The sequence below is a fragment of the Ceratotherium simum genome, chromosome 9, assembly GCF_057802395.1.
Source record: "Ceratotherium simum simum isolate JZ-2026a chromosome 9, ASM5780239v1, whole genome shotgun sequence".
NCBI classification, from domain to species: domain Eukaryota; kingdom Metazoa; phylum Chordata; class Mammalia; order Perissodactyla; family Rhinocerotidae; genus Ceratotherium; species Ceratotherium simum.
The window spans coordinates 49,203,096-49,226,139 of NC_141908.1; the positions used below are offsets into that span (position 1 = coordinate 49,203,096).

The following is a 23,044-nucleotide window of genomic DNA, read 5'->3' on the forward strand; positions in this document are numbered from 1 at the left end:
ATCCTTCCCGCACAATGCAAAGGCTTAGAGGAGCAGGGAAGCAGAAGTGAGAGCAATGAGTGTCATGAACTACAGTTTAAATGGTCGAGTCGAGGAAACAGACTTGTCTGAATGTATCATTGAGACTGCACAAAGAAACTCTGAATCATGGCATCCTTAAAATAAAGAGAAATCTTACCCCTCCATGGCTCCATCAGACTAGGCTGGTAAAATGAGTTTCTTACCCTGTGCCAGGTTTTACTTAATAAAACTTAAAAAGCTGTAAAAACTTATTAGAATCTGTTAGAAACTCCCACCACAAGGATATTTCAGTTCTAAATATATTGCTATTCAACAAAATCCATTTATTTTCTCTAAGGCAAGGGTTCTTAATCTGGGGTCCCTAACCTGACATCAGGGTAGCCTGGTCTGTGTATCCTCTAAAACTGATGCAAAATTGTGTGAGTATAAATGTGTTAAGTGTTTTTATCCAGCCAGGGGTCTAGAGCTTTCACCAGAGACTTCAAGTATCCATAATCCAAAGAGTTCAATGCCCCTAGAATCTGAATGTCATTTAAGATCTGAAAGTCAATAATTCCAACTAGAAGGAGAGTGATTTCCCTTCCAAAAGGCCCGAAGGTCTCCTTGCAAAAGGTAGGCCCTGATCCAACCATGCTGGGTGTCAGAATATTTAACTTAGGACAGCAGCATCCTTTTAGGTTTGAGGATGAAGGAATGAGTATGCACAAATGTACAAGCCTTGCCAGTTCATTCAGTTGGGTAAATCCTGATGAATGAGATGACCACAATCTTGGATTCCATCAATGTAGAGGCTAAGAACAGCAATCATAATAGCAGCTGTTTGTTGAATACTTACTAAATATCAGGCCCTAGGCTAAGGACTTTTTAAAATATTATATTATTTAAGATCACAACAACCCTAGAACTAGGTGCTACTGTTATCCCTGTTTTTCTGATGAGGCTGCTGAGGTCCTGAGGTTGTATAATTACTAAGTGAGTAGAGCAGGAATTCAAGGTTGGCTACACCATAGGGCACTTCACTCTGTTGAGCTTACTGCCAACTCATTAATTTCTCTTCATTCCACAGTCAAAAGACTGGCCCTGTCAGCAGACTCTTTTCAAGAGATACTCCATCCCTACTAATGGAAAAATTAAGAGGACTGAGAGCCAGCACAATCTTCCAACGTGCATATGGTGCTTTTAAAAACTAGCATATCGAGAGTAAGCGTTTTGGAAACCAAACTCCCTTATGTTAGCATGCAGAAGCAGTAAATATATCCACATATAAGTTGAAAAGATCAATTCCCTATCAAGATGAAAACACAGTAAGAACATTTTTTAAAAAACTTTTTAATTTTTAAAAAACTCCTCACTGTTTGCTTACCTGGTAACCCAGTCTACAGCCAGACTTTCTGCAGCTGGTAGTCTGTGGTTTAAGACAGTCTCCCTGTTTGTCTTATTCAGAAACATTCTCTCAATGACCTTATTCTCTCTATCAATCCAGTATATTCTCTTTTCTACTCGGTCAAAATCCAGGGCCACGGCATTGCCCAGTCCTTGCAAAATGAGGGAGTAATAATGGCCATCTGTAGTTAGGTTTCTCAAATAGTAACGGTTGCTAAAAATGAGATATGGCTGGATGTCACTGTTCTGCCGGCAGCTCTTTCCATTTGGTTCTCGAATGTAGCCTGGGGCACACTTACAGATGTAGGAGCCTATTACATTCTCACACTTCTGGCTACAGACAAAGGGCGTCTCTTTGCATTCATCAATATCATTACAAGTCCTCTTGTCAGACATAAGTTTATAACCAGGAAGACAAGAACAATAGAAACTGGTTAAGGTGTCTGTGCAGTTTTGGTCACATCCACTGAGTGAAGGGTCATTGCACTCATTAATGCCTGTAAGTTAAAGACAATTATTAGAGAACCTAAAATGGCAGCAATGGATCCACCATAATGGTCCAAAGTTAACATTTCCACTGTACAGCACCAATCCTTAATGAATCATGCTAAAAGTAGACAGACAATAAGGGATTTCTAAAGGCAGTAGATTATTCAAAAGTCACTGTTTTTTAAACTTCCTCCTCAATTTAATCCTTCTCCAGTGGTTTTAATAACTAATACAACTAATAAGCCTAAGTTTGACTTCGAATCCTATACCTGCCAATCTTCTTTTAACCAATAATTTAAAAAGTAAAATGGCAGGAGAGAGGAGAAAGAGGAGCAGAATAAAGAGCTGGCCAGTGGAGTGCAGGAAAACAGGTATCTGGGGGAACAAAATGCTCTCTTTGGTAGCATCTTCCATTTCAGTGGTGCAAATACACCAGGAAGATTTTCAGGCCACCAGCGTGACATCACTGCACACAGAGTTGGGAAGAGATGCACACCTTTGGCTCTCACAAGGTAGCATGAGCCATCCAGCACTACACTGGGTATACCTCTGGCTGGTTCTGTGACATGTGGCCAAGCTCACTCAAAAACTATCCACAGAAAAGAACATGTTCTTATTAATTCTATATATTACAAATTCTAGACTGGTTTACATGTGGAGGTTGGGGTGAGGGGGAGGTTAAAACTCTTCCCTTCAATCACCTGAGGATGAAAATGAAGAACAGGCTAAGGAATCCTAGCAGAGGGACAGTCCAGGCAACCAGTCATTCCAAGGGTTCAAAGAGAATCAACACTGTTTGCCTTGTTTAACAGTGCTGTTATGTGCAGACGGCCTGAATACGCTCATCTTCTGTTCTCTCTAATGAACTGCCTAACTGACAAGTTAGTCCAAAAATGTTTGTGTACTAACTTTATATACCAAGAAATCCTTGTCCTTTGATAGACAAACAATAGTAATATTCTGATAATTTTCTACTTAGAGGACAGACTGGAAAGTCCTGATAAGTCATAAAGAGTCGAGAATCCACAATCAGTCTCCCATTTTCCTTTTCCCAAATCTTCTGTAATACTCACCACATGCTTTCTCATCACTGTTGTCTAAACAGTCATCTAGGTGGTTGCAGACTTTCACCATCTCGATGCAGTTCCCGTTGTCACACTTGAACTGATGAGGGGGGCACGTGGTTTCTGGGGTGTGGCACAGGTGCTCCAGCTCATCAGAGTCATCTCCACAGTCATTTTCCCCATCACAGGTGTAGACCTTATAAATGCAGATTCCATTCTGACAGGTAAACTGATTCTCATTGCAGGTGGGGTATGAGCATTCCCTCTCATCACTGTAGTCACCACAATCATTGCGCCAGTCACATCTGTGTTATGAGACCCAGAACCATTCTTTGAGAGGTTGACAACAAGTCTCAACTATCACCCCACTTGGGGCTTTGCTTCCTCCTCTATCTACCTGAATGCCAGGTTGGCCATTTCAATAACAAGATCATCAATGTCCTCAGTCCTCTGTCCCCCAGAATCTTCATCCACCCCACCAATCTCCAGCTCTAGAAGGATCTAATACTTAGTACTCCCCACAACTTCCCCAGGTGCTGGCTGCTACCATGGAAATATGGGTCTAGAGCTATTAAAAATAATTGCATTCCTTTTTTTTCCCCAGTTGACAAATTAATTAAATACAGCTTCTATAATTTTGGTGTTCATCAGATCTATTCATCAGATAATGAGACAGTTTATTGGCACAGGCAATATCCTGGGTAGCCATATGATAGAAGTATCCATACTCAAGTGGAAACTCATAGGGTGAGTACTATCTATTATAAACGATAAGATTATTAGATGTGTCCTCCATGAACACATATCTTCCGATTGGAGTAATGTTTGCAGTAGCAGTCCTATTCCTTTCATCTTTCATTATAATACTCCTGCCACCTACCATGATATGTGAGTGGTCATGGTGATGGAAAGGATGGAAAACTAGTAGATTAGCATAGACTATTAGCCAAGGAAGAAGGCATTTCACAGTTCTAGAAGGTATTTTGGGACCTAACATTCCCAGGCATCATGAGGACAAGGTAGTTTCCTGAAATTCTGTGAGCCAGACTAGTCTTTCTTCTCTACATTATTTCAAGATCCCATGAAAGTCATGATTACTGAAGGGGGTCCTGCTAACATTAACAAAACTCATGCTAAGTATAAAGGAATCTTGGATAAGGATGGGCAAAGCTAATGTTTGACAATTCATAAAAGAATTTACTATGGAAGGCATAGGAACTAGAGGCAGAGCATTAAAAAAACGTTAAGGTATCAAAGCTGAATGTGGCCAATTTTACAATTGACCTATGGTCAGGTCTTCTAATCAGCACTCCCATCCATAAACCTACGGCACTGTCAATGTGATTTATGCCAAAATGTGTGCATGTAACTGTAAAGAGAGCTGCAATCAAAGCAAGCTGGCTCAACCCCATTTGGTCTCCAAATTGTTTCCAAATGATTTGAGATACAAATGCTTCCTTTCCTCTAGTTGAGATCCAACCCAAGAGGAATAAACGTCAATTAGGCAATCAAATCACCAGGTTTTTAGACACAATTGCACGTCACAATTCCAGCAAGCTGCTCACAACTCAGTCTTATCCAGGTTCTTCAGCAGCATTAGGAATGAGCCAAGAGAAAAAAAAAAGTAAATGGGAAAAATGATCCCTTGTACTACTGTGCTCCCACTTGGGAGCACACATTCTGCCAAGCAAGCAAGAGGGTGCACATTAACAGAGCACTTAGTGGAGGCTGCTGGCACTCCAGGCAAACAGAATTTGGAGTTATTTTAGACCCTGTAGCTCAGGTGTCCTGACAAACAGTATTTTTTCTCTTCTGTCCTAAGCCCTTGGCAAAAGAAATTCAGAAAGCTCAAAAAAAAAAAAAGAGGAAGAGAGAAGAAGGAAGGAAGGAAGGCAGGCAGGCAGGCAAGGAGGGAGGGAGGAAGGGCTAGAGGAAGGAAGGAAGGTAGGATAAGATGAATGAAATCCGGAAAAGTCTGGTAGGGCTGCAAGATCATAGTAATAATGTAGGCAGAGCTCAGAAAGCTCAGAAAAGGAGGATAACCTAGAATCTGATCAAAACTAAGACCTGATACTATTCTCTCCCTAGATCCTATGCCTAGGTTTTCAGAATATATCCAACTGATGGTACTAAATGTTTATGGAATTCAGAAGAACCAAATCACAGTACAACACAATAGAACTCTTGAGCAAGTAGGAAGAAAATACAGATAAAGATTTATTCCCTTTCACTTACAAAGAATAAGAATCTACAGACCACATCCATATCAGGTAAATATAGACTAAGCATATTTAAAGGTAAGTTCACCACAAAAGGAGACAGCTCTGTCTCTTGAATATGTTCAAGCTGTCGTTACTCAAACTATCACCTCTCAGCAACGTCTACTTGGGCTTCATCAGGGGATGACTCATCCCACAGGAGTACATTTTCTAGACAACATTTATCTACCTCTTTGATCACTACCATTTTTTGGTCATAATGCCAAGTCCTTGCTCCTTTTGCAGCCTTCACAGAACATGACTTAACCTTCTCTGGCTTCCTCAGGACCACCACCGTGAACACACACCTCTACACCACACCGTATTCCAGCAGTACCTCAGGGCCTGTTGAGGAGCTGCCTGCCCCTAAGCAAATGGCCCCAGAAGCTCTGCTGCTCTGATCTGGTGCCTGCTTCCTACATCTTTTCCATCTCCTTCCCTAGCATCTTCTTCCCAGGCTGTAAGCTGCCAGTTTTCCTTCTCTCAATATGCACGTATGTCCTTTAACAGTTCTCAGCAAATGCAATCTCTTCTTAGCTCCAATTCCACGTCTTCAAATGCCTAACACATATTAGGCATATCAGGAAGTCCTATTACATCAAACTCACCTTCTATCTTGAGCAAACTCCCTCCTGGACTCCCTAATTTTGTTAATGCTCTACTATTCTCCTATTCCTTCAGGATTGAAACCTACACATCTTCTTTCTTCTCTATTTCCCTGTACAAAAATTTGCTAAGTAGGGATAGTGAGAAGTTGGGGCATTAAAAAAGTATAACCTTTTGAAATGGCCCACGTGGAGAAAGTGACAAGAAATCAAACGGAATATTACAGGAGAGATCCCCAAAACTGGCAGGGGGTGAAGTGAATCTGTTTGACTGACACAGTGTTCTTAGAATTTTAAAATTTGCTTCCAGCATTTAAAATCAGAATATTTCATATGAAAATCCAGATTTCCAATTTCCCTCAAAAAAAGAGCACTCCTGCACGATGCTGCACAGCATGTCCACTTCTCATCTGGAGCAGGTGCTCTCAGTTCACCTGCCTCTCCCTATTGTCTCACTGACTCTGAGCCTAAGTGCCAAGCTCCATTTATCATCATACTTGCACTGTTAGTTTTCTTATAGCAGAGAGAAGAAAGCGAAGTATTTCTTGTACCCTCTACTCCAAGTGGAAAACTAAGAGGGTCACCTGCTTCAAGAAAGAGTTTTCTTATATCAAGCCCACTTCATTCATCTTCCTGGCTTTCTATGCAAGGTCACATTATGCCTTTCATGAGCCCAAGGCACTTACTTTTGCCTTCATGGGCCCCTTGCTCCATAAAAATATTAAAAATTATATTTAATGACCACATTGGTATAAAGGCAAATATATTAATATTATATATTAAAATACTTTCTGTGACCTAAAGTTTCTCTTTCTTTTTGATTTTAAAAGAAATCTAAACATTTTCATAGGCCACTAAAAGTACCATGGGCCCTAGGCTCTGTGGCCACCACGCCCTGCCCCCATGGATATTTGAGGTTTTCGCGGAAATTTTTTAATCCCCAATTCACCTGTACGAGTGTGGGACACACAGTCCATTACTGCAGGTGAAATCGTCTTCAGAGCAAGAGCTCCTGGTGCAGTTCTGATGCTCATCATAGCCGTCAGCACAATCCGCGTCGCCATCACAGACCCAAGATCGGGGAATGCACCTCCTGGCTGGAGGCCTGCTATTTACACAGCGAAACTCAGAATTTGAGCAGCTGCGACTCTCTGAAACCAAAGCACACAAGAATCAGGAACCACATGAGAGCTCATTCTAGCAGTCAAATTCATTCTGAACCATTATTTCTCTTGCTTCACGCTATTTAACAGTCTGATGGAGGAAAAGAAATGAGAGGAAAACAGGTAGACAAATCATATTGCTATGGTAATGACAGATCATAATAAAAATACCTCCAAAGTTCCATTCCAATTGCTTTGGACCTTGGATTTTTTCCAGAAGTAAGAGATGAACATTTTTTAGTTTACAAGGTGTAATCACACAAACAATGTGAGATAGGTATTTTTATGCAATTCCACAGTTGAGAAAATTGAGGCTCAAGATGGTTAACTAGATGGCTCAAAGTCACAGAACTTTCTAAAGAGCTAGGGCTTCAAACCTAGGTCTTTTTTTCCCCAAATCTAGTGCCTTTTCAACTACACTATAGCTACCACTTCAAGTAGAATTAGAGTATACAACAGTTGTCAGAAACCATGACACTTTTAGGAAAGAGATGAGTTGCTATTACATAATCATTAATGTCCACAGAACAAAAGAACATGTATTTTATCCAATCTTATTGTGGGTGAACAGGAGACAACAAGGGGGAGCTCTTAGTGAGGGGAGGTGGGAGAAAGTACATGCAACAGTCCATGTTTGTGCAGCTGTCAACCACCCATTTCAGTAGATAGAGTATGTGTGGAGCTACGGCCCATCACCAAAGTCACTGACAGATGAGGTTAGATCAAATGCAAACATCAGGGAGCCATTGTTTCTATTGTTCTACCATGGAAAGACACTCTTCTAAGACACCTTAGCTAAGAGGTCCATGCTCTGTTGGTCATGGAAAATGGTGTTCCAAGTTAGTTCCATAACCCACTTAAAAGGAATAACCCTCCCCTGAGCTCTGTCCCCCAAATAACAGGTCTAAAGTAATAGATGAAACTGGGGGCACAGTTAATCGCTACACTGTTAAAGATGCTATTAAGAGTGGCCGAGTCCTCTTTATCTGCTCTAGAAATGTAGAACATTATTTCCATTAGCTAAATGCAAGAGAAAAAATAAACATTAAAATAATTTTTCATCATTTTAAAGCATTTAAGTAAATGATAGCAAACAATTCCAGAGTGGGAAAATACAGGTAACATTCCACCTGTGTGCATTCAGTTAAAGAGGAATCTGCCTGACAATCAAACTCTCCAAAGACAGGAAAATAAATCGAGTTTCCCAGGAATATGACTCTTCAGAGGAATTAACTGGTTTCACTCACCACACTGGTGCCTTTCATCCTCATCACTCATGTCCCCACAGTCATTATCACCATCACAGATCCATTCTCTTTGGATGCACCTCCCGTTGTCACACTTGAACTCATCACTTAAGCATGTTGGGTCATGGTACACTGAAAAAAAATAAGAAGCACTCTCGATGAAAAGAGTGGTTTGCAGTCCAGAAATCTTGAGAGAAGCCTGCTATAGCACAGGCTGTCCAGAACACAGATTCAAATTCTTCAATCATATCCCCACATGTCCCTATTCAAATAATCAAGTTGTCATAGGCCCATAAACCCAGGGACTCCTCTAAATGAGCCTAGGGCAAAATAAAATTTAATTTTAACTGTTAAAAATATAGCACAATGATATCAGTAACGAGAGGAGTATCTTTCATAAGCTGGTAAGAAAAGAGTGTACATCAATACAGCCTTTTGAAGAGACATAGCCCCTTTGACACAGCAACACCACTTCTAGGAATCTAAAAGAATCTTCCCACATATGCACAAACAGTTTTCTAAAAGGATGTTCATTCCTCTGTTATTTTTCATAGTGAAAAAAATGGAAACAATCTAAATGTCTATCAGTTAGGATAAAAACATGGAACATCAAAACTTTACAGTAATATTCAGCAGTGCAAAGGAATGAGGCAGGTCTGTATTTGTTAACATGCTGACAAGATCTTGTTAAGCTGAAAAAGAAGGGGAAGGTGGGGGACAAATTGCAGAAAAAAATATATATAGTAAGATCCCATTTGTGTTTTAAAAACTACATATCAGGATGTATAGATAAAAGGAAGAAGAATTTATACCTATCCTTAACAGTGATTACCTCTGGGGAGTGAGGGGAGTGGAGAAGGGCAAAGAAATGGGAATTTTACTTTTTTATATACATCTTATTATTTCTTCAGAATAATACCTCTGCATATAATGAGAATGTATTCATATATAGATTCTGTGTTTGTTTTTATTTAAATATGTCAGGCAATTGGAACTAATTGCTACTACTATGACTTTGGTTCCCATGAAAAGTTTGGAAACTGTAGTTATTCTTCATGTATTTGAACCAATAGTCCATATACTTAAACCAATCTCTAAAACTATTCTACTCACCTAACAGTTACTAATTATTTCCTTTACAGATCCTCAAAACTCTATGTGCCCTTTGTTTTTTACAAAACTTCCAGTGTTGGGGAAAAAGAACTTGGGAAAGAGCTTCGAATACCACCCTCCAACTATTAGCCACAGAATTTGCACAAGAGAAAAGAGGAATAAAAAATGGTCTGAATTCAGTTGCAAAACTATGCCAATGGTCCTAAGAAAATATCCCCAGATTAAAAAATTTTATATAGTCATGAGCCACATAATGATGTTTCGATTAATGTCAGTGGTCCCATAAGATTAGTACCATATAGCCTAGGTATGTACTAGGCTATACCATCTAGGTTTGTGTAAGTACACTCTATGATGTTCGCACAACAATGAAATTGCCTAACAATGCATTTCTCAAAATGTATCCCCGACATTAAGCAACACATGACTGTATATGATGGTATTTACTGCAGTGATATCTATAATAGAGGAAAAAGTTAAAGCAATCTAAATGCTTAAAATAGAGGCAGTTAACTCAATGATAAATATAACTACTCAATGGAATATTATATAACCATTAAAAAGGAGTATGAAGATTATATAGTAAGGGTCAGCAAACTTTCTCTTAACCAGATAGTAAATATTTTAGGCTTACAGGCCATATGTTCTCTGTCGCACCTACTTGATACTGCCATTGTAGCACAAAAGCAGCCATAGACAATACGTGGCTGCATTCTAATAAAACTTTATTTATAAATAAAGACTTTATTTATAAATAAACAAAGACAAGCAGCTGGCCTATGTCTACAGTTTTCTGACTCCTATAAAGCAATATGATTTATTGACAGATAAAAAAGCAATATAGAAGATTATATCTTTATATGTTTACAAGTATGTAAAAAAAATGTGCATGGATATAGATTAGAACTTGCAAAGGTAAATAGCAGCCTCCTAATACAAACAAGCAGAACTGCTTCCAGGAATACAACCAGAGGGTCCCTGGAACTTAGGAAACTCAGGTGGCCATGGGACTTTACCTCATAAACCGGCCCACAGGCAGAACAAGAAGAGGATGTGTGCCCATAATATGCCCCTTCCCCATATACATGATGATTCCAATCACTTTTGGATCCTCCCAGTCATATGGGTCAGAACTCAGCCGAATTCGGAAATCTCAATTCAAAGTCAATTAAAATTAATTGAGTTCTACAAGCCAGGCACAGTATTAGGTGCGTCACCAACATAATCTCATTTTGTCAGGCATCAGTCTGCAACCTCCACATCCTGATCAACAACCCACACAGTGCCCTGCACTAACAGGCTTTTAATGAATGTCTGCTGAGTGGCTTCAGCATCTCAGCTGAGAGTAGGAGCAGAGAGAGTAAACACACAGCAGCCATGACCCTGGTCTATATCTGAAGTAGTTGGAAGAGGCTGTCTAGTTGCATCATAATTCTTTTCATCTTGCTTACTCTCTTACCACAAGTGGCAGGTTCATCTGAGCCATCAGAACAATCTCTTTCTTGATCACAATACCAATGCATAGGAATACAGCGCCCAGATGTGCAGTGGAACTCAGTGCTGCTGCACGTGTGAGAGGCTGGAGGAGGGAAAGAAGATAAAATCCATGAGCAAAACGCAAGCTTGTTCCCATCAGTACTAACAATCTGCCTATATCTCTGAACTGGATAATAGTTGCCAAGAAGGAAGACTGACCCTGAGAAATGGGCTTTTGTATAAGCTTTCCATGGGGAGGGAAGAGTGTGGGAGAGAAAGAAGGCAGGCAATACTGCTCCAGTTTTCCAGAATTCTTTTTTCTAGATTCCAGAAATCCAAAAATAAATTATATTTGTTAGAAATGCCAAAGAACCATCTCTTTGATGCATAAAATCACAAATTATGTGAAAGAAGACTTGGTTCGATGTTGTCTGCTAGAACATAAGATTAGATAAATTCTATTGAAATAATAATTAAAAGCAAAAACAACAATATGACCATATCTGAGTTCACCCTACACACAACCTTTTAGCCATGCTAGACCATAATTCTAGAGATTTAACAAAGTGCTGCTCTTATTCATCCCTGTAATATGTATGGGATCTTTATTTGAGTAAATGACTCTGCCTACGTGTGAACATTGATTCTTTTCTCACATAACTTTAGGTAGCTCTGGTCAGATGTTTTCTAAATTGTTATTTGGGTACAAATCAGAATCAAGTCTCTAAATTCTTCTGGTCTAGTAGAATTTCTTGCTTTGGCCCATGATATCTGATGATTTGCCAGGGAAAATTTGATAAGGAAGCAGAGGTCCCTGAAAGGTTAGCACAAGTTCCAATCTGCCGGCCCCTATCTGATGGCTGTGTCCTAAATTCAGCTTCCTCTTGTTGCTATTATGTCAACTGACTCCTGCTCTTGGACTGTAGCCTCACCTGGTGACAATTACTAAATTCTTAAATTAAGCACTTATTTACACTAACAGTCTCAAAGTTATCAAGCTTAAGAAAGGACTTGTCATTTCAGCTATAAATACAGGAAACTGTTTGAACCAAATTACTAAGTATAAAATAAAAGTTTCTGAAATTCAAACACACTAAAAAGATAGAAAAATTCTTTCAGTTACTAATGCCTACTATAATCATATTAGGAGTAAATAAGGGCTTAATGTACAAATTCTGCCTGGAGATCCTGAAGACAAAAGGCCTTCAACTCTGGGAGAATTGGCTTGGCAACTGTAGAAGGTTAGGTATCAGAGCCAGTCTCTGGAAGAAATATTTGCAGTAGGACATCCAGACAAGTAACAGAGAGAAGGGCTTCTTATGCCCCTCCAATCACACCCTAAGGTAATTGCCTTCTGCATCTTCTTATAAGGTCAATTTGAGATGACAAATTGAAATTAGCCCAAACATCCAGGCTGTATATCTTTGTATTAGTTCAAGACATGCATCCCTGGAACCACAGAAAGAGAGGTAGGTTTATCTTACCGCAGAAAATGGGACTTTCATCACTCATATCTCCACAGTCATTGTCTCCGTCACACAAGTAAAGACGGGGAATACAAATATTTGTAGTCTGACATTTTGTGTATCCAGGATGGCAAGTGCGATCAGCTTGAAAAAGACAACCAGATAAACATTTGGAACATAGCCACCACATATATGTCCTAAAGAATGTCCATGCTAACAGGTCTATTGCAGAACTCAAACCACAAGAAAGGAGGCATTTTCAAAGCCATCACAGAGGCATGATCCATGACACTTATGTTACCCATAGATTCTATAGTAAAAGGAGACATTTCCAGCTAACACTGGGGGGTGGAGGAGGGAAGTGAGGCTACTTTGTAGTTTAAATCATCTGTTCTCATTATTCAATAGCACCAACAAGAGTCCCAACTCTTGGTTAAATAAACTATGGCATATCCACACAATGGAGTAATATGTAGCTGTAAAAAACAATGAAGAAGATCTCTATATATTGACAAGGAATAATGGTATGATCTCCAGGATATATTGTTAACAGCATGAAAGCAAGATTCAAAACTGTAGGCTATCTTTCCAGCAAGAAAAATGATGATATGAGTGTGTGTGCGTAGTGAGAGAGATGCTTATATCAAAAACAACAACAGGGGCTGGCCCAGGGGTGTAGTGGTTAAGTTTGTGAGCTCCGCTTCAGCAGTCAGGGGTTCGCAGGCTCGGATCCCAGGCGCGGACCTACGCACCGCTCATCAAATCATGGTGTGGCGACATCCCACGTACAAAATAGAGGAAGATGGGCACTGATGTTAGCTCAGAGCTAATCTTCCTCAGTAAAAAGAGGAGGATTGGCAATGGATGTTACCTCAGAGCCTGTCTTCCTTACCAAAAAAAAAAACAACAATGAAAAGATAAACTAATGAAAATTGTCACCCCTATGGATAGATTGAGAATAGTATGGAGGGAGCAGGGTGGAAAGGACAGGGATGAAAGACTTCTGTGAATGTACCTTGTCATATAATTTTGACTATGGAACCATGTACATTATTTCATATAAATAAAAACAATGAAACAAAAATGGAAAAAGGAAAGCAATTCCTAAAATTTGGAAATAGTAACAAATAAAGCTAACAGTAAATCAAGTTGATAACATAACCATACAGGGAAAAAATTCAAATAACTCTAACAACCAGTATTTTGACTGTATATCCCTAGCAGGACATAATCTAAGAACAAGAAGGACCTAAAATCTTAAATTACATTTAGTAGATTTATTCATAGTAGTATTATTTGTGTGGTTCTCTTGAAAGTATTATAGGCATTTTGAAATCACTGTAGAATAAAGCAAATAAGTAACTATGTCAATGTCATTAGAAACCAAGATTTTAAGCATAAAAAAGACATGATTATAAAATCTAAGAAGTAAAAACCGTGTAATCTTAAATTAAAACGGGAAATACAACATAAATTTATTTTTTTCCTTAAAAATTGTATTTCCTACCTCTGTCCACTAAAAAGGCCTAGAAGCAATAAAAGCCAAATAGGAATGGATACCCCAACACTGTGGTAATTTCTAAATACCACAAAAGGAATGAGGTCTCCTTGGATAAGTGGCTAATTCCAGGCCTGAGACAGGAAATATGAGCTGTGGAAGACTGAACAGAGCCATGTTAAAATAACAGAGAAGCGGGGCCAGCCCAGTGGCGCTGTGGCGGTGGGGTTTGCAGGTTCGGATCCCGGGTGCACACCGACGCACCACTTGGCAAGCCATGCTGTGGCGGCTTCCCATATAAAGTGGAGGAAGATGGGCCTGGATGTTAGCCCAGGGCCAGTCTTCCTCAGCGAGAAAAAAAAAAAAAAAAGAGGAGGATTGGGAGATGTTAGCACAGGGCTGATCTTCCTCACACACACACACAAAAATAACAGAGAAGCCAACTTAGCAGGACTCCTACTGAACTAAGATAGGACAATTGAGCACCAAAAAGAATAAATGACTTCCCTGCATTAAAACACATCACATGTAAAAATCCATGAGTTTAATACATTACTAAAAACAAAACAAAACAAAAACTTAGTGCTCATGTGTCACCTACTCATTACTCTGAAAACTGACAAATAAAGGGAAAGGATCAAGCAGTTATCCTATAGAAATGTATTTCAGTGTAACAAATAGTCGATAAGGGAAATATCTTCTTTTTAGAACCTCAGCTAATAAATGTGGAAGGAACAATAGAATTCTAAAATGTCTATTTTGTAACCCTTAAAGAAATAATGGCTTTACGGAACAACAATCCACGCATGCAAAAACCATTGGATTAAAGGTTGGTGGGAACTTCCTAAGGGAAGATTCAGGCTAACCTCTAAATACACTGATTAATTTCATCATCACTTCAAGTGGAACAACCAAGCATTATGTGCCTCATGTGGATGTAACAGGAAACACACAGCTCCACCTATGAAGTGCTCTTACCCAAAGAACCAAACCTAACATAATTAAACCTCTAGATCTAAATTCCAGTTAATAAGAAATAAGAGGGATAAAATAACAAATTAAATGGCTCCATTATGCAATTAGTCTAATCCACAATGTGGGACATTCCACAGGACAAATTAATGGCATTAAAAAAAAAGTGATGGGTCCGGCCCTGTGGCCTAGTGGTTAAGTTTGGTGTGCTCCACTTTGTTGGCCCAGGTTCAGTTCCCAGGAGCAGACCTACACCACTCATTGGCGGCCCTGCTGCGGCAGTGATCCACATACAAAACAGAGGAAGACTGGCACAGATGTTAGCTCAGGGTGAATCTTCCTCAAAAGAAAAAAAAAAAGTGGCACTGTTGTGGCATAAAAAAGATTAAAGAGTTATAACAACCAAAATCAATGTGTAGACCTTGTTTGAATCCTAATTTGAACAGACAACTGTAAAAAGACATTTTGAGGATGTGACAAAATTTGAATATGGACTGAGTATTCAAGGATATTAAACAGGTATTGTTGATTTTCCTAGGCATTATAATGGCATGGTAGTTATTTTTCAAAATGTCTTTCTTTACCTGTGATATGCATGTCTGGGAGTTGCTTTAAAATATTCAGAAAGGGGGCCGGCCTGGTGGTGTAGCGGTTAAGTGTGAGCGCTCCACTTCGGTGTCCCACGGTTCGCAGGTTCCGATACTGGGCGCACACCAACGCACCGCTTGTCAGGCCATGCTGTGGCGGCCTCCCATATAAAGTGGAGGAAGATGAGCACGGATGTTAGCCCAGGGCCGGTCTCCCTCAGAAAAAGGAGGAGGATTGGCATCAGATGTTAGCTCAGAGCTGATCTTCCTCACAAAAATAAATAAATGAGTAAAAAATAAAATATTCAGAAAAGTTGAGGGAGATGAATGGAACAGATGGGCCACTTGTTGATAAATGTTGAGGCTGGGTGATGAACACATTAAACTATTCTTTCTACTTTGGTGTATGTTTGAAATTTTCCATAAGAAATACTTCTTTTAAAAAGCACACCCAAATAAATATCGTGTATAACTCTACCTACAAAAGCAGCAGAGTATGTGGATATAACCAAACTGAAAATATATTTGTACCTACACTCTGCCCCTTTGTTTTCCAAAGATGCTAACATGCAAATCCCAGAAATTCTGGAAAAATCAATTAACTAAAAAGCAATTTACCATAAAAACTAAAAAGACAAATCATTACAGTCAACATTGTACTGTATAGCTTTTTGCACAACAAACATTAACCACAACATGTATATGCAATAATTTTTGTCAGGAACTATTGTTAGAGCTTTAAAACAACCGAAGATTTTGTCAAATCAATTTTTAGTCTGGCAGATATATAAATCAAGGATAAAATATTTAAGGTTAAAATAGTCAATGGTTGTATGACTCCATCAATTTAGGTAAATAATTCAAATATTAGGTATAGTTGTTTTTAAAAGTCATTTAGTCGAATGTATTAAAATGAAATTTATGTTTTAGATGAATACTTAGTTCTTTTTTTAGAAAGCTTTTGTTTTTATATAAAAATTTCATCTCCCATGTTCTAAAACTTCAGACCCCAAAGCACAACAAGTACTTAAGATGAACTTACGGCAATTTTTCTCATCTGAAGTATCATTATCATGGCAGTTGTTTATACCATTGCAGACAAACTGAAGAGGTATGCACCTTCTGTTACTGCAAGTAAACTCCGTGGTGGTGTTACAGTCCCTGAACAGGCACCCTGCCTCATCACTGTTGTCACCACAGTCATTGTAGTGATCACAGCGATAACGATATTGGACACATCGCCCATTGTCACAGGTGAAGGATGTCAGATGGCAGGTGTGAAACGCTAAGAGGAGGAAAAAACATTGAAGAAACCTCTTGACTAAAGGATCATTCTAATTTCTAAAAAGATACAACCAAATAAAATAGACACTTTGAGTTTACCTTCCAAGGCAAAAACAGCTGCAAAATGGACTGCATGCAAAGTGAGATAAGACTTTAAATTAGTTGGATTAAGCAAATATGTTGTATGCTTTTTTTTTGCAAATGAAGTATTTCAAGTAAATGAAAATGTCACTCCATTTCTCTATCATCTCAATTTAAAAGTTTATCTCAATCACAGAAAAGCATGCAAATACAATTTCTTTGGGGAAAATAAAACTCTTAGCCCATACACAGTCTACTAGAAAAAGGTAACTAACCTCAGAACTTCCTAAGAAAGTCCACCGTGTTTTACTCACCCTATTCAGATGGAAGTTGAATATTCGGAGAGATTTCAATAAAATTATTGACTTAATGATCTTTCAGCTATGAAAATTAACAAAATGATAACAATCACCTATTGGAGCCCTTAGTCCCATGCTAAGTATGACTTAGCATGCACCAAGCCCCATGCTGTGTTTTTTATATATTGTCTCTCTTACTCCTTACAAGAATCCTAGTAAAAACTCCATTTTACAGATGAGATGTCTGAGGCTCAGAGAGGTTAAGTAACTTTCCCAGAGCTACACAGATTGTAAATGGCATAGCCGGGATTTGAATCCGGCACGTCTGCTCTTAACCACTACAAAGGTGCTTCCTAATAAAGCATCACATGCTACTCCAGGGCATATATATCAGCTTATATGTGATTTAATAGAAATGCAGTCTGGATTCTCAGGGTAAATGTCTTTCAGTTCTAACAAGATGCTGAGGCACAAATTTCAAATGTATTCATACACAGCAAGATTCTGTACCAAATATTTGGCATAAAGACATCATTAGTGCCGAACAAAAAGCTCCAAGAGTCCAACTCACCACAGACACTTTCCAGCTCATCACTGCCGTCACCACAGTCATTGTCGTTGTCACATGTCCAGTGCTCTGAGATGCAACGCCCATTGAGGCAGGTGAACTTGGAACTATCACACCGTGTACCATTGTCCACTATGCAGTGCTTATTGTTGTTGGCCAGATACCAGTGGCCCTCGTGTGGACATTGGCACTCAGCACCATGTGGACCTGAAGAAAGGTAGGCCCGGAAAAAGGAAAAGATTTGTGTGCATTTTCTCCTCCAGAATAGCACTGGCAACAGCTTCTATATTAAATGTGCTATAAGACGAGCCATAGAAACTCTTCCCATCAACCTTTCAACCATACTCTGAGTCATTTTTTCATCAAGAAGAACAACCACCAATTTCTACTAAATGTGGCTAATTCACCCTAATCTTTAAACAACTACCTCTCGTCTACAGAAGAAACAATAGCAATGAGTCTCCCTTCTCAACAAAATCTGCAAAGCAATGGTAAGAAAAGGCACATTTTCCTATGAATTTGTTGTTCTCTATAAAACACACCCTGAAGCACATACCATACTCTAAAATATCATCAGAAATATTTCAAGCTATAGATGGTACCTCGCAAGTGGAAGAAAGAAGTCCTTTTATAAGGAAGGTAAGCTCATTGATGGAATTTCTATTCAAGTCATGAAGTGCAGTAGCCAAACCCTCAACTTTCTTTCTACCACCATCAAGCTTGAATTAAAAATGCCTTCATAAGAGGGACCCATATTGAATAGGAAAGAAACCTGTCAAAGTCTTCCTCTCAGTATACGAACCCCCAAACCTATTTTATGAATTACTCTGAAATCAAGGAGAATTTGCATTTTTTTCCTCCTGTTAGAGCTGAATATTCCTCCAACCTGTCCTACCAGCTGTCATCATTGTTACTACTCTGCATGATTCTGTCTTCATGGGCAATGCCTTACCTGGTGCACAAATATGGCTGCAGCCCCCATTAAACCGATCACAAGGATTACTACACTGCCGTTGCTGGTCCTTCACAACAACACAAATATCCTCAGGCTGGAAGCGAAAACTTGTGGTCATTGCAGTCTGACCTGACCCATCATATTTGTTAGCTCGGTAAACTTTTTTTACAGATGAGTCAGTCCAGTATATATACTGGCCATAGAGAGTCAAGCCAAAAGGATGAAAGGTTGCGCTGACAATGACCTCACGCCCCATGCCCGTTAGAGTGCTGCGTTCGATCTTCAGCCTAAAACGAAGTTAAAAAAAAAAATGCTGGAATCCAGAAAGAATAAGTTCCTTGACTAGCAGCCCAATGCCTGGGCCTAACCATTGCTTTACACAAGCTCCAACTTTCTTTTCAAGTGGAGCATATGACAGCAAGAAATGTTTCTTCTGGTGATGGGAGGTCAAACTTTGCTTATCAAACCAATGGCTTATATAAATCATTGATTTCCAAATATTAATATAATCTACAAGTAATACTAAAAAAGGAACCAGGCTGACATTAGAAACAGGAGAATATTATGAAATAATACACGTAATGCATGGAATTTGGTATTTAGAACATAGTAGTCACTCAATAGAAATGTGAATTATTTTTCCCTTCCCAAGCCCTTAATGACTTTTTTGATTTGTCATTTACTGAGTACCTTGAAATATTTAACTAAAATGATCCAAATGTAGACAAAAACATCACTGCTTTTTTGAAACGGGAAAATGAAGAAAAGATGAGGTTGTTAGGTGCTTGGTGTCACAAGACCAAAATCATAAGATAATAAGCAGGAGAAGTTAAGATTCCTGACATGAAGACACCAGCCATAATAAACGAAATCATCTCATCTCTTCAACTATTCCATTAGGATGATTGGATTGTGAGTAATTTCAAGGGTACTTTGAGAAGTTACATATAAAATTAGAGTTGACAAAAATTTATACGGAAAACATTATGTAATTGGCCGAGAAAAAGCTGGCCTGAGAAGAAAGAATCTATTTGAGAAAATGACCAAAAGTAAAAACTAAAGGAAAATGTTTTTATAAGACACTGAATGCTAAAGCCCAGAAAAAACTTAGTATCAGTCTGCATTTAAAAATCATTCATAAAGGCCAGCCTGGTGGTGTAGTGGTTAAGTTTGCATGCTCCACTTTGGTGGCCCAGGGTTCATGGGTTGGGATCCTGGGCGCGGACATATGCATCGCCTAACAAGCCATGCTGTGGCAGCCGCCTCACATATAAAGTAGAGGAAGATGGGCATGGATGTTAGTCTAGGGCCAATCTTCCTCAGCAAAAAAAAAAAAAAAAAAGTCATTCATATTTTATGGTAGTTACACGGGGCCCGGAGATTATACATTGAATGATTACATTTGTAATTATAGTTGAAATTAACTTATGTAGTAATGCATCTTTAGATGCCCTTTAGTTCATAATTATTCAATCTCATGATATAGATCAATTTTCATTCAAGTTCATTCACCAAGCTAGAATATAGTTCCTAAAACTGTGATTCTATATTTTGGCCACATCTATTTAGCATATTGTATTCTTTACGCAAATCCTTCTTCTTTGGAAGTGGGAAGAACTCTTCTTTTCAACACCCACATTAATAACCAAAGACACATACAGACTGGCATCTGCCCAGTAGAGAAGGTCTTCCTCATTGTCCAGAGCGAGCCCATTGGGCCAGACCAGGCTGCTGTTCACAATGGGTACCCGGAAGTTTCCTCCCAGTGTGGCTCTCTCAATTTTGGCATTAGTACCCCAGTCAGTCCAGTACATGTACCTAGTTATCGAAAAAGAGTCATAATTAATTCACTACAAAGAACCTCATAATCCTTTTCACTTAAAAAGAATGGCAGCATTCTTTAACTACGAATTGACATTAATATGGCAGATGAAACCCTACTCCATTCCCACTCACACAACTTGCCCAAAAGGGATTTACTGAGTCAGAGCATTGATTCCCTAGTATGCTGCCATCCTTTCTAGTATCAACGGGAGTTCCTTCCCAGGTAAAGTCACTCATGTGCTTTCATCCCTGAATCTGTAGCTACAGTGTTACAAGCCCATAAAACGTTAACTCTCTATGAACATAAAATAATTTCAGGCCCCTCTCCCTCCAGAAATAAGCAGACAGAAATATGATAAAGAAGACCATGGCACACCCTCGGCAAGGATCTAACACAATCGCTCCTGGCTTTGAAACGTGGGCTATCACAGCGCGCTTAGACCCATCCTCGGCGACAGAGTTAATCGTCTGGTTGGTGTAGTCACTGTAATAAATTCTTCTATTGATCCAGTCAAAGGCAATGCCATCAGCAGCCCCTATATCTGGACATACACCAAGAAACACACATAAAAAGGTGTTAGAGTCTCAATACACATTTTAGAACCACTGGTCATCCACAAGTGTTGACCCCGTCGTGTCTACTTCCAAGGGAAGCTGCAGCTGGAGTGCACTTACCTGAAACAATGACAGTGGGAGAAACGGTTCCTGAATTCAGGTTGACATAGGAAATCTGGCTGTGTCTAGGTGCTAAAGAGTGTGTGAAGTAGATTCTGTTATTTATGCTGTCATAGTCCAGGGCCACAGCAATTCCTTCCACACTTATTGCTTGGAAAGGTGGGTTATGGTTTTCAGGGTCCAAATATAAGCTTCTCAAAGAATTATACATGGCAAACATGAGGAAATGTTCTGTTGGAATGGCACAGCTCTTGCCATCACCTTCCAGGGTCCCAAAGGCACAGCCACATTTTGGGGTGTGCAATCCAGGCAAAGCAAAGCAGAGATGGGAGCATCCACCATTATTTTCCAAGCAAGGGTTGTTGTTGACCTCTTCAGGTGACCGGGGCTGGACACGCTGGTCAAAGATGGCCACATCTCTTAGCCAATTGATACTGTCCCTTATCACTGTTGGTGGCTCTGTGTTCTCTGGTTCCTTGCTAGCTTTGAAGATTTTTTTTAAATTCCTATCTACCCATATGATAGAATTTTCAAAAACAGTGATGGCATAAGGAGTTGGATAACGACTGCCATAACGAATCACTTCAGATTCCCCTCCCTCAATATTGATCCTTGCAATAATATCTAAAGAGTCATCAACCCAATAAATGTAGCCATTGCTATGGTCTACTGCCAAGCCCCGTGGTGTGACAATGCCCTCTGATACAAGCACAGTTCGATTGGTACAGTCAAGAAAAGAACGTTCAATCTTTGGGTTTTGTCCATAATCAGCCCAGAAGAGGTATCTGTTCTTGGGGTCTACAACAATATGCCTGGGCATATCCACTATGACTTTAAGGAGAACACGGCGGTAGGTGGTATTGATCCGCAGAACTTCTATCAGTGTTTCAGACAGAAAAGCATTGGTGAAATAAAGATTTCCTGCAGGAAAATGAAAGAGCATGCTGATGAATGGAAAACCAAGAAGGAAAAAAGAAGATACCTTTTCAAATTCATAACAGAATAGGTAAGGTTGACGTTTGGGTCAGTATATGTCGTCTTTTCCAAGATGATAAATAAATGTCTCAGTTTAGACTTATAAAAATAAATATTTACTCTTAGTAACTAAAGAAATTGTTTCTTCAAATTTAAAGAGAATGTGCCTGTCTTCAGCTTCTAAAGCAGACTTGAATTCACAGCAAATGTCATAACCCACTTTTTACTGAAAGATGTATTTTCCAGAATGTCCTTCTTCTCCTACCTGAATATTTAACACCTAAATCTTCAAAGACTCTAAATACACATTATCATGATCTAACTTCTACTCCAACATGATGAAAGGAGCAAAGAGGGAGAGCCAGCAGCATCTCAGGTTGTCATCGATGTCATCAAATGCTCTCTGTGATTAGCATTAATGTGAGGTCTTTTCCTAGTCTTCCTAAATAGTGTAGATGTTTTCATCCCATGAACCTTCCAAAGCCACCAAAACAAAAGTCCATTTGCCTTTGGGCATTACAGAACAATATAAATACTAGGATAAAAAGACCATGGTGTGAAGACAGTGTAATGAATAGAGAGTGATCCCATATTGATTCCACGCAGTTGAAAATCTGTCATTGAACTATAATACTGCTAACAAGGCACATCTGTTTTGTTCCTAGACCTAAATCAAAACTGCTCTAGAGAAATCAGGTCAATAAGCAATATGTTACTGATCTACTCTTTTCATTACCTATCTCTAATTGCAACATATATATATTCCAATCCCATAATCCAGGATTGGCAAACTTTTTCTGTAAAGAGCCAGATAGTAAACATTTTAGGCCTTGCAGAACATATGGTTTCTTTCACAATTACTCAACTCTGCCATCCTAACATGAAAGCAGTCATAGACAATACATAAACAAATGGGCATAGCTATGTGCCAGTAAAACTTTCCTTACAAAAACAGGCAATGGGCCGCTTTTGACCCATAAGCCATAGACTGCTGACCCTGCTTTACCTATACCCTCAGAAATAATGTAGTAAATTTGTTGT

At 39.2% G+C, this 23,044-nt stretch overlaps 1 protein-coding gene across 5 annotated transcripts in view; it reads right to left on the reverse strand.

Annotated features, from left to right (window-relative positions):
• LRP2 (LDL receptor related protein 2) overlaps positions 1-23,044 on the reverse strand; it is a 203,479-nt gene that overhangs the window by 50,684 nt on the left and 129,751 nt on the right. For all 5 annotated transcript variants that reach the window (XM_087435357.1, XM_087435356.1, XM_087435355.1 and 2 more), the window contains 12 exons: positions 21,029-21,949; positions 20,730-20,895; positions 20,189-20,347; positions 18,527-18,816; positions 17,578-17,781; positions 16,385-16,627; positions 12,304-12,429; positions 10,803-10,922; positions 8,231-8,362; positions 6,770-6,971; positions 2,967-3,262; positions 1,385-1,901 (listed from right to left, as the gene is read on the reverse strand). In XM_087435357.1, coding sequence (XP_087291483.1) covers positions 1,385-1,901; positions 2,967-3,262; positions 6,770-6,971; positions 8,231-8,362; positions 10,803-10,922; positions 12,304-12,429; positions 16,385-16,627; positions 17,578-17,781; positions 18,527-18,816; positions 20,189-20,347; positions 20,730-20,895; positions 21,029-21,949 — 3,376 coding nt within the window. The remainder of the gene's footprint in view (positions 1-1,384; positions 1,902-2,966; positions 3,263-6,769; positions 6,972-8,230; positions 8,363-10,802; positions 10,923-12,303; positions 12,430-16,384; positions 16,628-17,577; positions 17,782-18,526; positions 18,817-20,188; positions 20,348-20,729; positions 20,896-21,028; positions 21,950-23,044) is intronic.